Below are 14,968 nucleotides of genomic sequence, written 5' to 3' on the forward strand. Positions count from 1 at the left end.
AGCCTATGCATACTGGCAATAGCTGATAGCTAGGAATCCTGTCATTGCATCATGGAATGGGTTAGGTTGGAAGGGACCTTAAAGCCCATGCAGTTCCAAATCCCCTGCCACAGGCAGGGACACTTCTCACTGGACTAGATCTCCTGTCCCTACGGAGAAAGACAAAACCACAAGGAACTCGTAGTTCCTTTGTACAAAACCTGACCTTATTTTGAGAGCTGTTACTGAATCACCACAACCACCAGCTAAAAAGAATTAATGCTCTCTCCATCTAGCACAAGTTCAAGCTAGTCTTGAGATCCAAGTGAGATCCCACTTCAAAACCCTCTTCCCCACTAACAAAGGCTCATTGTTCATGTGGTGGTAACAGGAAGATGATGTTCTACTGCTGGATCAAATACTTTACTTTTTACCATAGAATACTGCAATCATTGAGCTTGGAAAAGACCTCTCAGCTCATCCAGTCCAACTGTCAGTCCACTACCACTGTGCCCACTAAACCATATCCTGAAAGTGCCACAGCCACCTGTTTTTTGAACCCCTCCAGAGGTGGAGACTCCACCCCTGCCCTGGGCAGCCTCTGCCAGGGCTTCACCACTCTGTCAGGAATGAAATTTTTTGCAACAGCCAATCTAACCCTTCCCTGGTGCAACTCGAGGCCATTTGCTCTCATCCCATCACTTTTTACTTGGGAGCAGAGCCCAGCACCCACCCCACCACAACCTCCTTTCCAGGAGCTGCAGAGAGCCATGAGGTCTCCCCTCAGCCTCCTCTTCTCCAGACTAAACAGCCCCAGAGCCCTCAGCCGCCCCAAGAGCCCCTGAGCTCCAGACCCTTCCCCAGCTTCATTGCCCTCCTCTGCATGCCTTGATAAAGCCTTGTGTTGCATTAATTTGAATTTCAGGGTAGAAGCCATGCAGGAAAATAAGCTAAATAACAATTGAGATTAATAGAAGCTACCTGAATCTTTACTCAGGGTAATTTGGAATAAGAATGGAAGCTCTCCTGGTCAGGAACAACCTCAGCACAAACAATTAAGGGAAAATATTGGTGATTATTATCATAAATTATCTAATTGAGTGCTTTCCTTAGCTTTGAATTGGCATGCACTGAATACCAAGGTACTGTTCTAACCTGAAACTTCTGTGTCAAAAATAGGGAGTGAGGTTCCAAGGAAGAGATAAATGAGAAAATGTTTCAAATGTCAAGCAATACAAACCAGCATACACTAAAATGAAAGTTTTTCATTCTTCTCTCCTTAAACTTCAATAAGAAGATCTACAATTCCTCAAATACAGTGCTGTTTGAAAAGCAGAAATAACTGGTCTGTTTCAAGAAAAGATAAAAAACTATTGTTGGTGAGAAAAATGGAGTATGCAAGTGCTAAAAAGAATTTAAGAAAAATAAATTTAATATAATAAAAAATAAATTTAATATAAAAAATCTGTTCTTTTAATACACACGGTTTCATTAAAATGATATGAGCATATACATATAAATTTCTATATAAATCCTCAGGTGTAAAGGCTCTCCTGCCTGTCCAGCGTGTCACAGGATTTCGCACAGGACGCTCACAGCCCGATGTCCACTGCTGACACGGTTAACAGTAAAATCACAGGGATATTTAAAAAATATAGAGTTGTCCAAAATCCTTGCAAGATAAAGGGAACCGGGCAGGGACATTTTTGGCCTTAGCAGAGCATCCTAACCCAGCCTGTGATTTTCTAAACCCCAGAGTACCCGTGGGTTTGGCCCCTGCAGCCCCTTCTGGCCGTGTTACCCCCTTTGGCTCTGACATGGGTCCCTCAGAACTCACTCAGAACCCAGCTTCAAGCACTTTAGCTTCGTGTAGCTCACTCAGCTTTGCCTGTGTATGGACCTTAACCAGCAAGGAGCGCATCACATACAGCACGCCAGTTAAATTCCTGTGTACATTCAGCTGGAAGTAAATGTCAAAACTTTTTGTTCAGGTTTTCTCCAGAGTAATCACGAAAATCAGCTTTCACTACACTGAGCCATCTTGGTACGTCAGTGGCACTGCACAAATCATCTACTTTAATAGCTTAAACCAGACTCAGCTTGTTTGTTTGTTTACACACACACACCCACCCTCCCACCTACCCCCATTACCACATCTGAGACCTTTTACAACTTCACACACACTTATCAAACCCTTAGATAAATGTCTAACCCTGAAGTCTCAGATCAGAGGGGCACATCCCAGGGCTGGACAAGGTGAGGCTGATGCGGATCAGGTCTCAATGACCTTGGAGCTCCCATGCTTAGAACGAGGGAAAACTGCTCACTGCAGCTGCCAGAGCACCTTGAGGAAATTTGCTTTTGCCTGGAGAAGCAGCAACCACTTCTTTCCCTGGGAAAGGCCATCAGCTCTTGGAGGAAAGACCATGAAGCCATCTCTTGAGCAGTTTGTATGCGAGTATTTTTTTCTCCGCAATTGGTAAGGAATGTTTGCTTGAAGCTTTTATTAATAACATATTCAATGTACCAGTCAACACAGCCACACACTCAAAATAATCACATGAACTGGCTGCCTTGCTTGGTTTTGAGCTCACAGAACGGATCTTTACAGTTCATTGTTTTTGCTAAGTTCTTGGGTAGAAAAATGTATTTCCCCAGTCCTATAGGTTAATCTACATTGTTAGCCTTTAAGAAACACAAGAACATGAATACATTTTTTTAAACTCTAACTTCTGTAATGTTTGTGTGACTGAATTTTACCATGTTATCCAGTGGGATCTCCAAAAAGCACCTATGGCTTAATTGTCTTTGCCTTCATCCCACAAAACTCGGAACATGGGGACTTCCAGGTCTACTTCTCTTTATCTTTTGGCAAGACATGTGACCACCATCAGCTGGTGGATTCCTTTTCCAGTGACCCAATACAGCAACGTCTGCGGTCTGGAATGCAGTGGGGGACCCACCCTCCCCACTCTGCACAGGCCACATTCCCACCAGGCACTGTAGCTTTTCTGCACAGGAAAGAGTCAAAGAAATGTTTTAACTAGTAGCCAGCCAAGCTTCTTGTTTCCTTATTTTTTTTTACTAAAGCATTTTTGAATTGCAATGTTTTACTATTTCAACAGCTCTGTCATTGTTCTGCTGCCATTTGTGTGCAAAGATCATAGAATCATGGAATGGTTTGAGTTGGAAGGGACCTCAAAGCCCGTCCAGTTCCAGCCCCCTGCCATGGGCAGGGACACCTCCCACTGGATCAGGGGCTCCAAGCCCCATCCAACCTGGCCTTGAACCCCCCCAGGGATGGGGCAGCCACCACTGCTCTGGGCAACCTGGGCCAGGGCCTCCCCACCCTCTCAGAAAAAACATTTCTTCCTAAGATCTCATCTCATCTCAATCTCCCCTCTTTTAGCTGAAAACCCCTCATCCTGTCCCTGCCCTCCCTGATCAAGAGCCTCTCCTCAGCTTTCCTGGAGCCCCTTTCAGTACTGGAAGCTGCTCTAAGGTCTCCCCACAGCCTTCTCTTCTCCAGGCTGAACAATCCCAACTCTCAGCCTGTCCTCGGATGGGAGATGCTCCAGCCTTTTCTGTCTCTATGGCCCTTTCTGGCCCCATTCCAACAGCTCCATGTCCTTCCTGTGCTGAGGACTCCAGAACTGAACACAGAGCTTCAGCTGTGGTCTCACAAGAATGAAGCAGAGTGACAGGATCCCCTCCCTTGCCCTGCTGAATATACATTCATCCTTACACTTAAAAACACTTTGGATTGAAACAGCACCTTCTTAAAACATGGAAACAAGAAGCAGAAAACGCAATTCCTTTTCTCTTTTATTGGTACTGCCAATGTGATTACCTTTAAGCAGGCAGATTGCTTTCCTACCTTAAACACTTTATTAACTTGTGATGTATTGCCCACTATGCCTCCTAGGTTATCCCATCACGCAGGGTTACACTGGTAAGCAGATCCTACATCTTGTATTCCCCCCCTAGTCCCATCTGTGTAAATGTTACTTGGCAGGAATACATGCAGGTGACAGTAAATGAAAACCAACCCACCGCTAGAAGGTAATGCACATAAAACGTAGTACAGTACTCTGACATCAGCTCAAATAAATACCCACATACAAATGGAGTAAGTTTAAATGCGACAATAGTTCTTATGAATCAATACTGTAACAGAAGATGGAAATATAAGTCCCCACATCTAGGAATAACAATGCTTCTTTCCAGCAAACAGAACTCTTCTCCCCACCGGCAACATCATTTCAATTTGTACTGGTTTTGAGGGGTGGGAATGCTCCCCCCACATGCACCAATTTAATCTCTCATGTGAGCCTCAACAAACAGCAGCAACAGCACAGCTTGTTGATGCACTTCTTTGTTTCTGTTTCCTGGAATCACAAGGATTAGGTACAACATGCAAGAGGATATATCCGTGTTTCATTGGTCACAATTGCCAACAACACTACGGTTAACTGCATCCACCACCGCACAAAGCTAATGCAACGTCCGTCTTCCTATACACCCTCGGTACTGGTACCACAAATGCGTCGATGCATTGGTTCACCACGAGTCCGCTCGGTTCCCGTAGTGAATTTGGGGTTGTTTAGGTTTGTTTGTGGTTGTTTGTTTCTTTTTCTTTATAACCCTGAATTTGCAAGGATTTGCATGGTGAAATATCATTGAGTAACAGAATTCTTTACAAGTCCTTGAGTCTATAACCTCTAGTCAAGATGTGCGAAAGGGGAGCTCGCTCTGCACTTATTGCTCCAGGTCTTCACTGAATTCCAAACCAGCCGTTCCAGTTCTCTTACATTACAGGACCTCGACTGAGCTATTCTAAGAGTCTCCCTTAAAATGATTAAAGGCACTACTGGCAATAATTAACGACAGAAAGGCGCTGATACAGAACACCCTATCAATCATCGACAACTTTAGAATTTTTCTTTCTAAATGTACCACAATTTGGCACAATAAAATGAAAAAGTAACAAAACAATTCCAATTTGGAATTTCACTGGTACAGTTGTATAAAATTCTGTTAATCAATAATACTTCAACTTCCTAAAACCCAGGAATTCTGGAATTTATAGGTAATACTACTTATTTTATATTTTTCAAGTGCCTATTACTGTTTTAACCAGAGCAAAGACAAGTTTTCTTCTTGTTACATTGAACTATTCCTAAGAATAATAATACAATATGAAAAAAACCCCAGAATTTGAATACCCTGGATTTCTTAATGAACATGGCAGTTAAAAAAACCAAAATCAGTAATTTAAACATATAAAGCTCAACAGTTTATAATCATAAAAAAAGTTGCTGAAGCACAGCACACAGTTTAGCAGAGCTCCAGATTTGTGTTGAAACTCTTTTCTAATCACAATTAGAGACCCCCAAATCTCTGCCACACACTGATGGAGAGTTCAACAATCACAAGCCCAAACTGGAGACTATAAGCACAAACCACTGCATTTATATAAACTCTTCTACGTAAGGAGCTAAAGAAGCTTAAGAAAAATACCAAAATATCAAAAGTGCACAGGTTTAACAATCAGATAAAAACTGAGCATCTGCAATGAAGTGAGGAGTTCCCCATCCGAGCATTTCTAGTCGATCACACGCTAATGGTGAGCGTTACATGGGTTTCTTCAGCACTTGTAAGGTTTCTTACTGCAGCAGCACTTACAGGGAAAGCTCGTTTGTTTTACAGCTTCAGACATAAAAGGAAGGTTCAGGTAGTACACAGGAAAAGGTGTTTTCAAGAGTTAGGACCAGGTCAGTGGTTTCCACTCTTTGTGCAATGGGCTACCACTGTTAACCACAAGGAAAGAGGCTAAGGAATGCTGTTGCACTGTTGGAAAGGCTTCTCCAGGGACTACTCTACAGCTGAAAAATGGAAAAATAACATAGCATTAGGGAAAAAAAAAATAAATCAGTGTTTATTTCTCAATGAAAGAACCTAAGGTGTACAACGCCGTGCTGCAGAAGCAGGTTAGTTGGTGAAGGGCATCTGTTAGATTGCTGGGGCAGAAGCAGCCAATTTGGCTTTCCAAGGTGGTGAAATGATGCCTTACGGGTTTAGCCTGGAAGTAGGAGCTTTGCAGAAAGGTTTCTTACAAGTACTGAATAAAGTTTTGCCGTTCCAGCACAAGTTAACAGCAATAAATGTGCAAGAAACATTCTGAGTGAAGCTTTACGTATCCCAGAAACATGCAGGTCAGTCTGTTATGCGGAGAACACCATCCTGAAGAATATCCTGCTTGCAGAGATAGGTGCCAGCTTACGGAATTATCCATGCTTTATCCCAACCCATTGGAAGTGACGTGAAAGACTTACAGCAAATGTATGTTTCAAGAAAATGTTAATCAAGAGTCACAAGACTCTATCTGAAATATTATCTGAAAATACAAACAGCAGGACCGGGTCACCTTACCACCACTCCTCACCGCTCTCTGCGACGGGGGCTAAAAGTTAAACCAGAACCTTAACAGCTCAAATAGCAGCCAGATTTCTTGGCTCTTTTGTTTTTAAAATATCCAGAGGAATGAATGAAGATGGAAATGACACTGAAACTACTGGGCTAAGAGCAAAATTGCTCATACTTGGAACTGAATGTGAGTCAAGACTGACAGCAACACTCACCATCCAATAACACTGAAATCCTTCTATAAAGTTCCAGTTAGTTTGAAAAAAACTAAGAATGCATTCAATCAGTTTCTCCCATTTTTCTTTTTGCCATCGGTATTTTGCAAAAATACTGCCATGAGAGACATGGAAGCAGTGAAAACTGTGTTAAAGCTCCCTACCATAGCGGAAGCAAAATGGTAATTGTTTCTATTGGAGCAAAGCTAGCACTCAACCGCCTGCTTTTACAGAGTGTTTTTAAAATCACACTTCATGCAGGAATGAGGAGAATAAAGGCTTTTGGGAGAAAAGAAGAAGTTAAGTAGTGAAAGAAGAGAAAGCAGGATTGAAAATTGTTAAAAGGTGCCTCACTTCTAAACTATCAAACCTGCTATTTAGCAAGATTAAAGCTCAATTTCAGGAGAATTCAGTGTTTTCTAAAGAAAGTAATAATGCACAGGGCCCAGTTCCCAAAGGCAGAATTGTTTAAACTGCTTGAGCACTGATGTTTGAGCAACATATTTGACTTAAACTAGTTTTTCCTCCTCTTGATATTGGCAAATGCAATTCTGGCATGGGACCGTGGCATTCCAATGGCTCCCAGCTTTGGAGCAAGGCTTCCACAACTCCATTTTTTTTAACTTTCATTGAATGAAATTAGAAGCTGCCCCTTCTACTGCTCGGAAGCCAAATTCCAGGTGGTTTCCCTTCACAGGGAAAACACGCTGCGCTCCATATTACCTCCTGTTAGCACTGAGATATCTCCTGACTACTTATAGGCAGAGAACACTGCGCGGGAAACAAGCTGCGGATCCTCTGTCGAAGTCGGCACCACAGCGGGAGGGTTAGGATGGCTTTAGCAAACATCACCATCAAGCAGGCAGCAGGGACAGGCTCGTGTTGCTTTTAGTAATACTATAGGCATACTAAGTTTTTTGAGAGAGTACAAAATGAACAGGGCTTTACATTAAAATAAAGTGTGAGGCGAGGCACTTGCAAACTCTGGTTCAAAGAACAAAGTGTGCCTTGGTGTGCTCCATGGATTTTAGAAACAACATCTTCAAACTTTTTCTCTAGGCACCGGTTCTGAAGTACACTTTCATATTATCAAACATATTGTAATTAAGTGGCTAAAAAGGCCCCTTGCTAGTTCCACAGCAGACAAAGGTTTATTTGTTTGCAAAGATTAATATGTATACTAAGCTACTTCACATATAATGCTTAGCAGGATGATCTCGTTAATTTCTGCGCCTATAATGTAGAGCCCTGTGAAACAAGTGCTTGCATTAGGAATGCAATGTCTTGTGTACTTCAAAACCTGATCAGAGCTCTGCGATACTCTCAATATAGAGAAAGACTGAAAGCTGAGAACAACTGCTCTGTGATCAACAACCCTAGAGCACAGTCCCATCAACTCTACACATCTATGTCGTGCGGCTACAGTAATATATAAAACAGCTTCTTTCCAACATGGTACGCTTGCAGGGAGCAACGTGAGACCACAAAGACCCTTTCAGGACGTGACACCTTTCCACATCGTGACTTTACAGTGGAACTGTCTACCAGGTAGGATCCCAGTTCTGAGAATTTTAAGTTTTATATCAGATGGGGTAAACATTGCATATTTGGAACATAAATGTGCAAGTTTCTTCTGCTTAACCCCTTGAAGAGAGAGAAGCAGTGTAAATAATGTACCCTAACAAGTTTCTTCCTAGCTTTTATAGCCTATAAAAGCTTTACGGCTTTGGTCAGTGGTAATACGACAGCAGGTTCTCAATGTCCACCACAACAGGCCAAATAATTTCAATTCCAGTTTCAAAATGCTCTGCATTTTAAAGGCAAACCTCTACTTTTAACATCCGCTTTTCGCCACTTCTTAATCCACAATAACAAGGTAGGTATTCTACTTGTTCCTGCTTGTGGAAGCATTTATTGAAGTATGCTGCAACCCTGGAGGCAGGATCACACTCGTGCTATACAGACTACAGTTCGTAGCACCAGATATACTGTATCGGGTGTACTCAACACTTACCACAAACAGCAAACCCAATACATGTTAATTGTGGAAAAAGCCAATTCCTTTCCACTATTAACTTAATAGCATCCCCGTACTTACGAATTAGATACAGTTAAGACCATCATAATACAATGCGTATTACCTGGTTCAACAACATACTAGTACAAGTCAACTCACTGCGACGTTAGATAGTGGGGATTTACGCTGACACAGCATAAAATAAGATGCATAATATGCTTTTCCTACACGCCTGTCCTAGTCACAATAAATTTTATACTTCTCGCTACAGAACACCTGGTTGTTAAGGACAGATCCTTCAGCCCTGTCTCCGCAGGACCGAGTGTGACTTACAGTCGGGTTACTGCTCTTGGCTTTGGAAGCGGATTTTGTGCGCACCCTTTTGGACTGCTCGTGGTCCAGCTCCAAATGCTCCAGGCGCTGGGTCAGGGCCAGTTTCTGCTGGATAGCCATCCGAAGCAAGGAGTTGAGAGTCTTCTTCTCATCCTCAGCTGCTGCGAGCTGCCGCTGCATTTCATCCAGCTGTGTGACATACTCATCACATCTGCAACGAAATACACCAACCTTTAGCAAACCTATCTCCACCTCTACAACATAGTTCCTGTGGGTCCGGCCAATGTCAGCAGAGCGACAGCGCTGAAGTTATTTGCACACACATTCTTTTAGACAGGAACTCCAACAAAACCTGTACAGAACTACAATCATTTTTCACCAGGGTTCTTGCAACCCCACACTCAGCAGTGACGTTCACACCTTTCAAGATGCAGAATAATTAACAGCATCCTTAGATAATGACAACATAGAGCCTGATCTCGAAGGACTCATGTCTGAAAGGTCAGTAATGCGTTCTTCCGTAGTGAGCAGGCACACTGCAACCAAGTTAACTTTGGCTGTACCTGTACAGAGACCGCAACGGTTCTGAGCTTTCGGCTGGACAGGGAGCTTGAGGGAGACAGCAGGAGTGCTGCAAAAAGACCATTGCTGGAATAGCTGTCAGCATCACTTGGTAAACACCTGAACTCTGTAGGCTGTTACTTTACACATGGAGACCAAACGGATTTCCAGTGGTGACTGAACAGCATTGCTGAAAACAAGCATCTTATTTTTAATAATTCTACTTTTAATAATTTAATAATTCTATTTTACCCTACTCTGATTCCTGACGTAAACACTCTGTAATGGTATTTTATTACTGTTTTCTCCATAGCAAGTGGCCTTTATATAATAGTTTTCACCATCAAAATCAGTTTTAAAGCAATGTGAGCATTCCAGGGGAAGGGGGATTAATGCCTGCAAGCTGTTTCATCTACAGTCACTTCCACTGAGCTTGGGAGCTCCTTAACTCCCACAGTGCATCTTGAACAAGTTAAAAATTAACGTCTTCACATGCAGACTGCACAAAGAAGAACAATTATGCCTATGGGTAGAAAAATCAATATTCACAGGTACTGGCTGGAATTTGCAACAGCTGCATCTGTAAAATATACCTTCTACATAAAAGCAAAAATATCAGCAGAGAAGTTCCTTTCAATATCAAAATGGGAAAGCCCCTCGCTTTAAGGAAAATTTATTGCCATTTAGTAATATAAAGTACACTGGAAAAAAACACACAGAGCAAAACTGCATTCACGTGCAGATTCATCAGCTGTCACTCTACTGTCAATCAGAGGATTAGATCATAGAATCATGGAATGGTTTGGGTTGGAAGGGACCTCAAAGCCCATCCACTTCCAACCCTCTGCCACAGCCAGGGACACCTCCCACTGGATCAGGGGCTCCAAGCCCCATCCAACCTGGCCTTGAACACCTCCAGGGATGGGGCAGCCACCACTGCTCTGGGCAACCTGGGCCAGGGCCTCCCCACCCTCACAGGATAACAGTTTTTCCTAAAATCTCATCTCAATCTCCCCCCTTTCAGCTTAAAATTGTTCCCTCTTATCCTGCCATTATTATATCATCCTATCCTATTAAATGGAGAAGTGATTGCATCTTTTTTTTTTTTTTTTTTTGTGAAGACAGAGTTCACTAATGAAAGATTAAAAAGTTTGATTGTAATACAGTGATATGTAAATACCTACTGCGGTCTAATTAAGCAGATAAATTCCAATTTCAACTCTACAGGGCAGATTCTAATCTGGCTTTCAGTGCTTTCAGCCAGCTTGTACACACAACAGGGATGTGTGTGTTGATTAAGAACATCTGGACATCAATAAGACAGCTATCACATGTACATCCACATTACACGGATCTGGATTCATTCCTTCGTATGACAGCTATTTAGGAGTGTCATGGTGCACAGTGCTGCCACAGCCCCTCGGTGCTGGGAGCTGTTAATCTGTGTTGTGCAAGCCTTCCTCTGTCTTCAGGTTGAAGTCTTATTGTATTTTCACAACTTATTAAAAATAGATGATAGTATTGTCAAATTAGCGGGATTAACCTACTTTCAAAAGGAAATTAGGTCAGTTACTACATTCATGCCCCGGCTTCAACTCTCATGTATTGTTACAGCGCTCTTGCATCCTACCAAATGGGTGGTTTCCTGTGGGAAAAATGGACCTCTGTGCAGCAGTCTGCTTCACCCCACACTCAAATACAGCACTGAAACCAGCACAGTGGGGAGAAGGTCCCACCATGTGTTACTGGTATCTGCCCATACAAACTTCCAGGCCAGAGAGGAAACATCACAAACTGCAGGCTGTTAAGAGGTTAGCAGATTCTTTGTGATGCTGAAGACAACTGGGCTGCCACACAATTCTGATATGGCACAACACTCCATTCAATGCTCCAGGCTTGGGGAAGACTGGCTGAAAAGCTGCGTGGCAGAAAAGGCCCTGGGGATGCTGGGGATGCTCAACAGAGGCTGAACATGAACCAGCAGTAGTCCAGGTGGCCAAGGAGGCCAACAGCATCCTGGCTTGGATCAGCCATGGTGTGGCCAAGGAGGCCAACAGCATCCTGGCTTGGATCAGCCATGGTGTGGCCAGCAGGAGCAGGGAAGGAGTCATCCCCAAGATGCAGTGCTGATGAGGCTGCACCTGGAATCCTGGGTTCAGTTTTGGGGCTCCTCAGTACAACAAAGACATTGAGGGACTGGGGTGTGTCCAGAAAAGGGAATGGAGCCAGGGTTCTGGGAGCAGCTGAGGACCCTGGGGCTGTTTATCCTAGAGAAGAGGAGACTGAGTGAGGGTCATTGCTCTCTGCAGCTCCTGGAAAGGAGGCTGTTTGAGGTGGGTGCTGGTCTCTTCTCCCAGGTAACAAGGGATAGGACGAGAGGGAATGGCCTCAATTTGCACCAGGGGAGGTTTAGATTGAATATTAGGAAACATTTCTTCACTGAAAGGGTTCTCAGGCACTGGAACAGCTGCCCAGGGCAGTGGTGGAGTCCCCATCCCTGGAGGGATTTAAAAGATGGGCAGAGGAGGTGCTCAGGGATGGTTTAGTAGAGAACAGGTACAGTCACATTAAACTTCCAGAGGGCAGACTTTGGCCTGTTCAGAAGGTTGATTAGCAAAGTCCCGTGGGAAACAGTCCTTCAGGGCAAGGGAGCCCACGAGGGTTGTGCGCTCTTGAAAAATGAAATCCTAGCAGCTCAAGAGCAGGCCATCCCTGTGTTCTGGAAAAGGAGCCGGCGGGGGGAAAAGCCAGCTTGGTGGAGCAGGGAGATCTCAAGAGGTGTCAATAATAAGAAGAAGCTTTATGTGCTTTGGAGGAAAGGACAGGCATCTTGGGTGGACTACAGGGACGAAGTGAGATCGTGCAGGGAAAAAATCAGGAGGGCCAAGGCCCAACTAGAAATAAAACTCACTAAGTCTGTGAAAGACAACAAAAAGTCTTTCTAGAAGTACATTAACAGGAAAAGGAGGACGAGGGAGAATACCCAGTCTCTATTGGATGCAGAAGGAATAACAGTGACAGGGGATAAGGACAAGGCTGAGGTACTAAATGCCTTCTTCGCCTCAGTCTTTAATAGCAAAGAAAGTTCTTCCTTCTGTTTACAAATCCAAGAGTTAGAGGGGCAGATTGAGGCTCCCGTGATCCAAGAGGAGGCGGTTAGAGACTTGCTTGCCCAGCTAGACTCCCACAAGTCTATGGGGCCAGATGGGATCCACCCAAGAGTATTGAAGGAGCTGGCGGATGTCCTTTCCAAACCCCTATCCATCATCTTCCAGAGGTCCTGGCTGACTGGGGAAGTTCCACTAGACTGGAGGCTGGCTGATGTTGTGCCCATCTATAAGAAGGGTTGCAGAGAGGATCCGGGGAACTACAGGCCTGTCAGTCTCACCTCAGTGCCAGGGAAAGTCATGGAACAGGTAATCTTGAGTGCTATCATGAAGCACATGCAAGAGAACCGGGTGATCAGGCCCAGTCAACATGGGTTTACAAAAGGCAGATCTTGCCAAACTAACCTGATCACCTTCTATGACAAAATCACTCGACTACTGGATGGGGGAAAGGCTGTGGATGGAGTTTTCTTGGACTTCAGTAAAGCCTTCGATACAGTTTCTCACAGCATTCTGCTTCAGAAACTGTCAGCCTCTGGCCTGGACAGGCGTACACTCTCCTGGGTTGAAAACTGGTTGGATGGCCGGGCCCAGAGAGTGGTGGTCAATGGAGTTAACTCCAGCTGGAGGCCAGTCACAAGTGGAGTTCCTCAGGGCTCAGTACTGGGTCCAGCTCTGTTCAATGTCTTTATCAATGACCTGGATGAAGGCATTGAGTACACCCTCAGCAAGTTTGCAGATGACACTAAGCTGGGAGGAAGTGTGGATCTGCTGGAGGGTAGGGAGGCTCTGCAGAGAGATCTGAACAGTCTGGACTGCTGGGCCGAGACCAATGGGATGAGGTTTAACAAGGCCAAAGGCCGGGTCCTGCGCTTGGGGCACAACAACCCTAGGCAGCGCTACAGACTGGGGGAAGAATGGCTGGAGAGCTGCACGGAAGAGAAGGACCTGGGGGTGCTGGTTGACAGCCGACTGAACATGAGCCAGCAGTGTGCCCAGGTGGCCAAGAAGGCCAATGGCATCTTGGCTTGTATCAGAAATGGGGTCACCAGCAGGTCCAGGGAGGTTATTCTCCCTCTGTACTCAGCACTGGTGAGACCGCACCTCGAATACTGTGTTCTGTTCTGGACCCCTCACCACAAGAAGGATGTTGAGGCTCTGAAGCGTGTCCAGAGAAGAGCAACAAAGCTGGTGAGGGGGCTGGAGAACAAGTCTTACAAGGAGCGGCTGAGAGAGCTGGGGTTGTTTAGCCTGGAGAAGAGGAGGCTGAGGGGAGACCTTATTACTCTCTACAATTACCTGAAAGGAGGTTGTGGAGAGGAGGGAGCTGGGCTCTTCTCCCAAGTGACAGAGGACAGGACAAGAGGGAATGGCCTGAAGCTCCGTCAGGGGAGGTTCAGGTTGGATATCAGAAAAAAATTCTTCACAGTAAGAGTCATTGGCTACTGGAACAGGCTGCCCAGGGGGGTGGTCGAGTCACCTTCCCTGGAGGTGTTTAAGGAACGGGTGGATGAAGTGCTTAGGGACATGGTTTAGGGAGTGTTAGGAATGGTTGGACTCGATGATCCAATGGGTCCTTTCCAACCTTGTGATTCTGTGTGATTCTGTGTGTGAGTTGGACTCAATGATCTTAAAGGTCTTTTCCAAACAAATATTCTATGATTCTATGAAATCAGACTTGAAACCTGCTATTGAGTTTATCTTCACCAAAGTACCCAGGAACACCCCTTTAAAATCCACCTTACCTGAAACAGAGACTTGGATGAAACAACCACGGACAGAGGAACACACTCAGCTGACCACTGTGCTCCTTCTCCACTCTGACCAGAGACTGGGGGAAAGAGGTGACAGGACCCTACATGCAGTAACAAGCCTTGGTAGCCGTTGTGGCATCTCAAACGCTGGGCATATAGGGAGAAAGCATCAACTCTTCCTGTTCTATGCAACTGCCACTGTATCAGGCCAGACGCAAAACACAAGCTGTTGATCTGCCATGCTATGATTAGGAATGCAAGCGCTCACAAAATGAAAGGCTCAGCAGACCGCGTCTCCACTCACTCCATCCTCAGCTTTTTGAGTTCTCCTTGGCCTCTCATTTTTTTCACTATAGTTACTCAGTAAAGCCTAACTTCAGGAATCACAATTGTTCATCTCGGGCAGGGAGTCTGTTGCACATCCCCAAACCTTGCTCCTGCCTGCAGCCACTCACCGCTCCCCCTGACAGTTCCAGGATGGAGCTCATCAGTCTGCGGCTTTCAGAAAAAAAATCTATTCTGCCTCCAATTTCCCCATGCCAAGGGATCCTCATTATTGGCTTCCCAGTAAAATGG

At 44.7% G+C, this 14,968-nt stretch overlaps 1 protein-coding gene across 1 annotated transcript in view; it reads right to left on the reverse strand.

Annotated features, from left to right (window-relative positions):
- Positions 1 to 3,791: 3,791 nt before the first annotated feature.
- Positions 3,792 to 14,968, reverse strand: part of BICD2 (BICD cargo adaptor 2) — a 49,676-nt gene continuing 38,499 nt past the window's right edge. The window contains 2 exon segments of the mRNA XM_054076878.1: positions 3,792 to 5,864; positions 8,971 to 9,181. Of these exon segments, the coding sequence (XP_053932853.1) occupies positions 5,859 to 5,864; positions 8,971 to 9,181 (217 nt within the window). The 3' untranslated portion in view covers positions 3,792 to 5,858.

This window comes from Cuculus canorus, chromosome 11, assembly GCF_017976375.1.
Source record: "Cuculus canorus isolate bCucCan1 chromosome 11, bCucCan1.pri, whole genome shotgun sequence".
Classification (NCBI taxonomy): domain Eukaryota; kingdom Metazoa; phylum Chordata; class Aves; order Cuculiformes; family Cuculidae; genus Cuculus; species Cuculus canorus.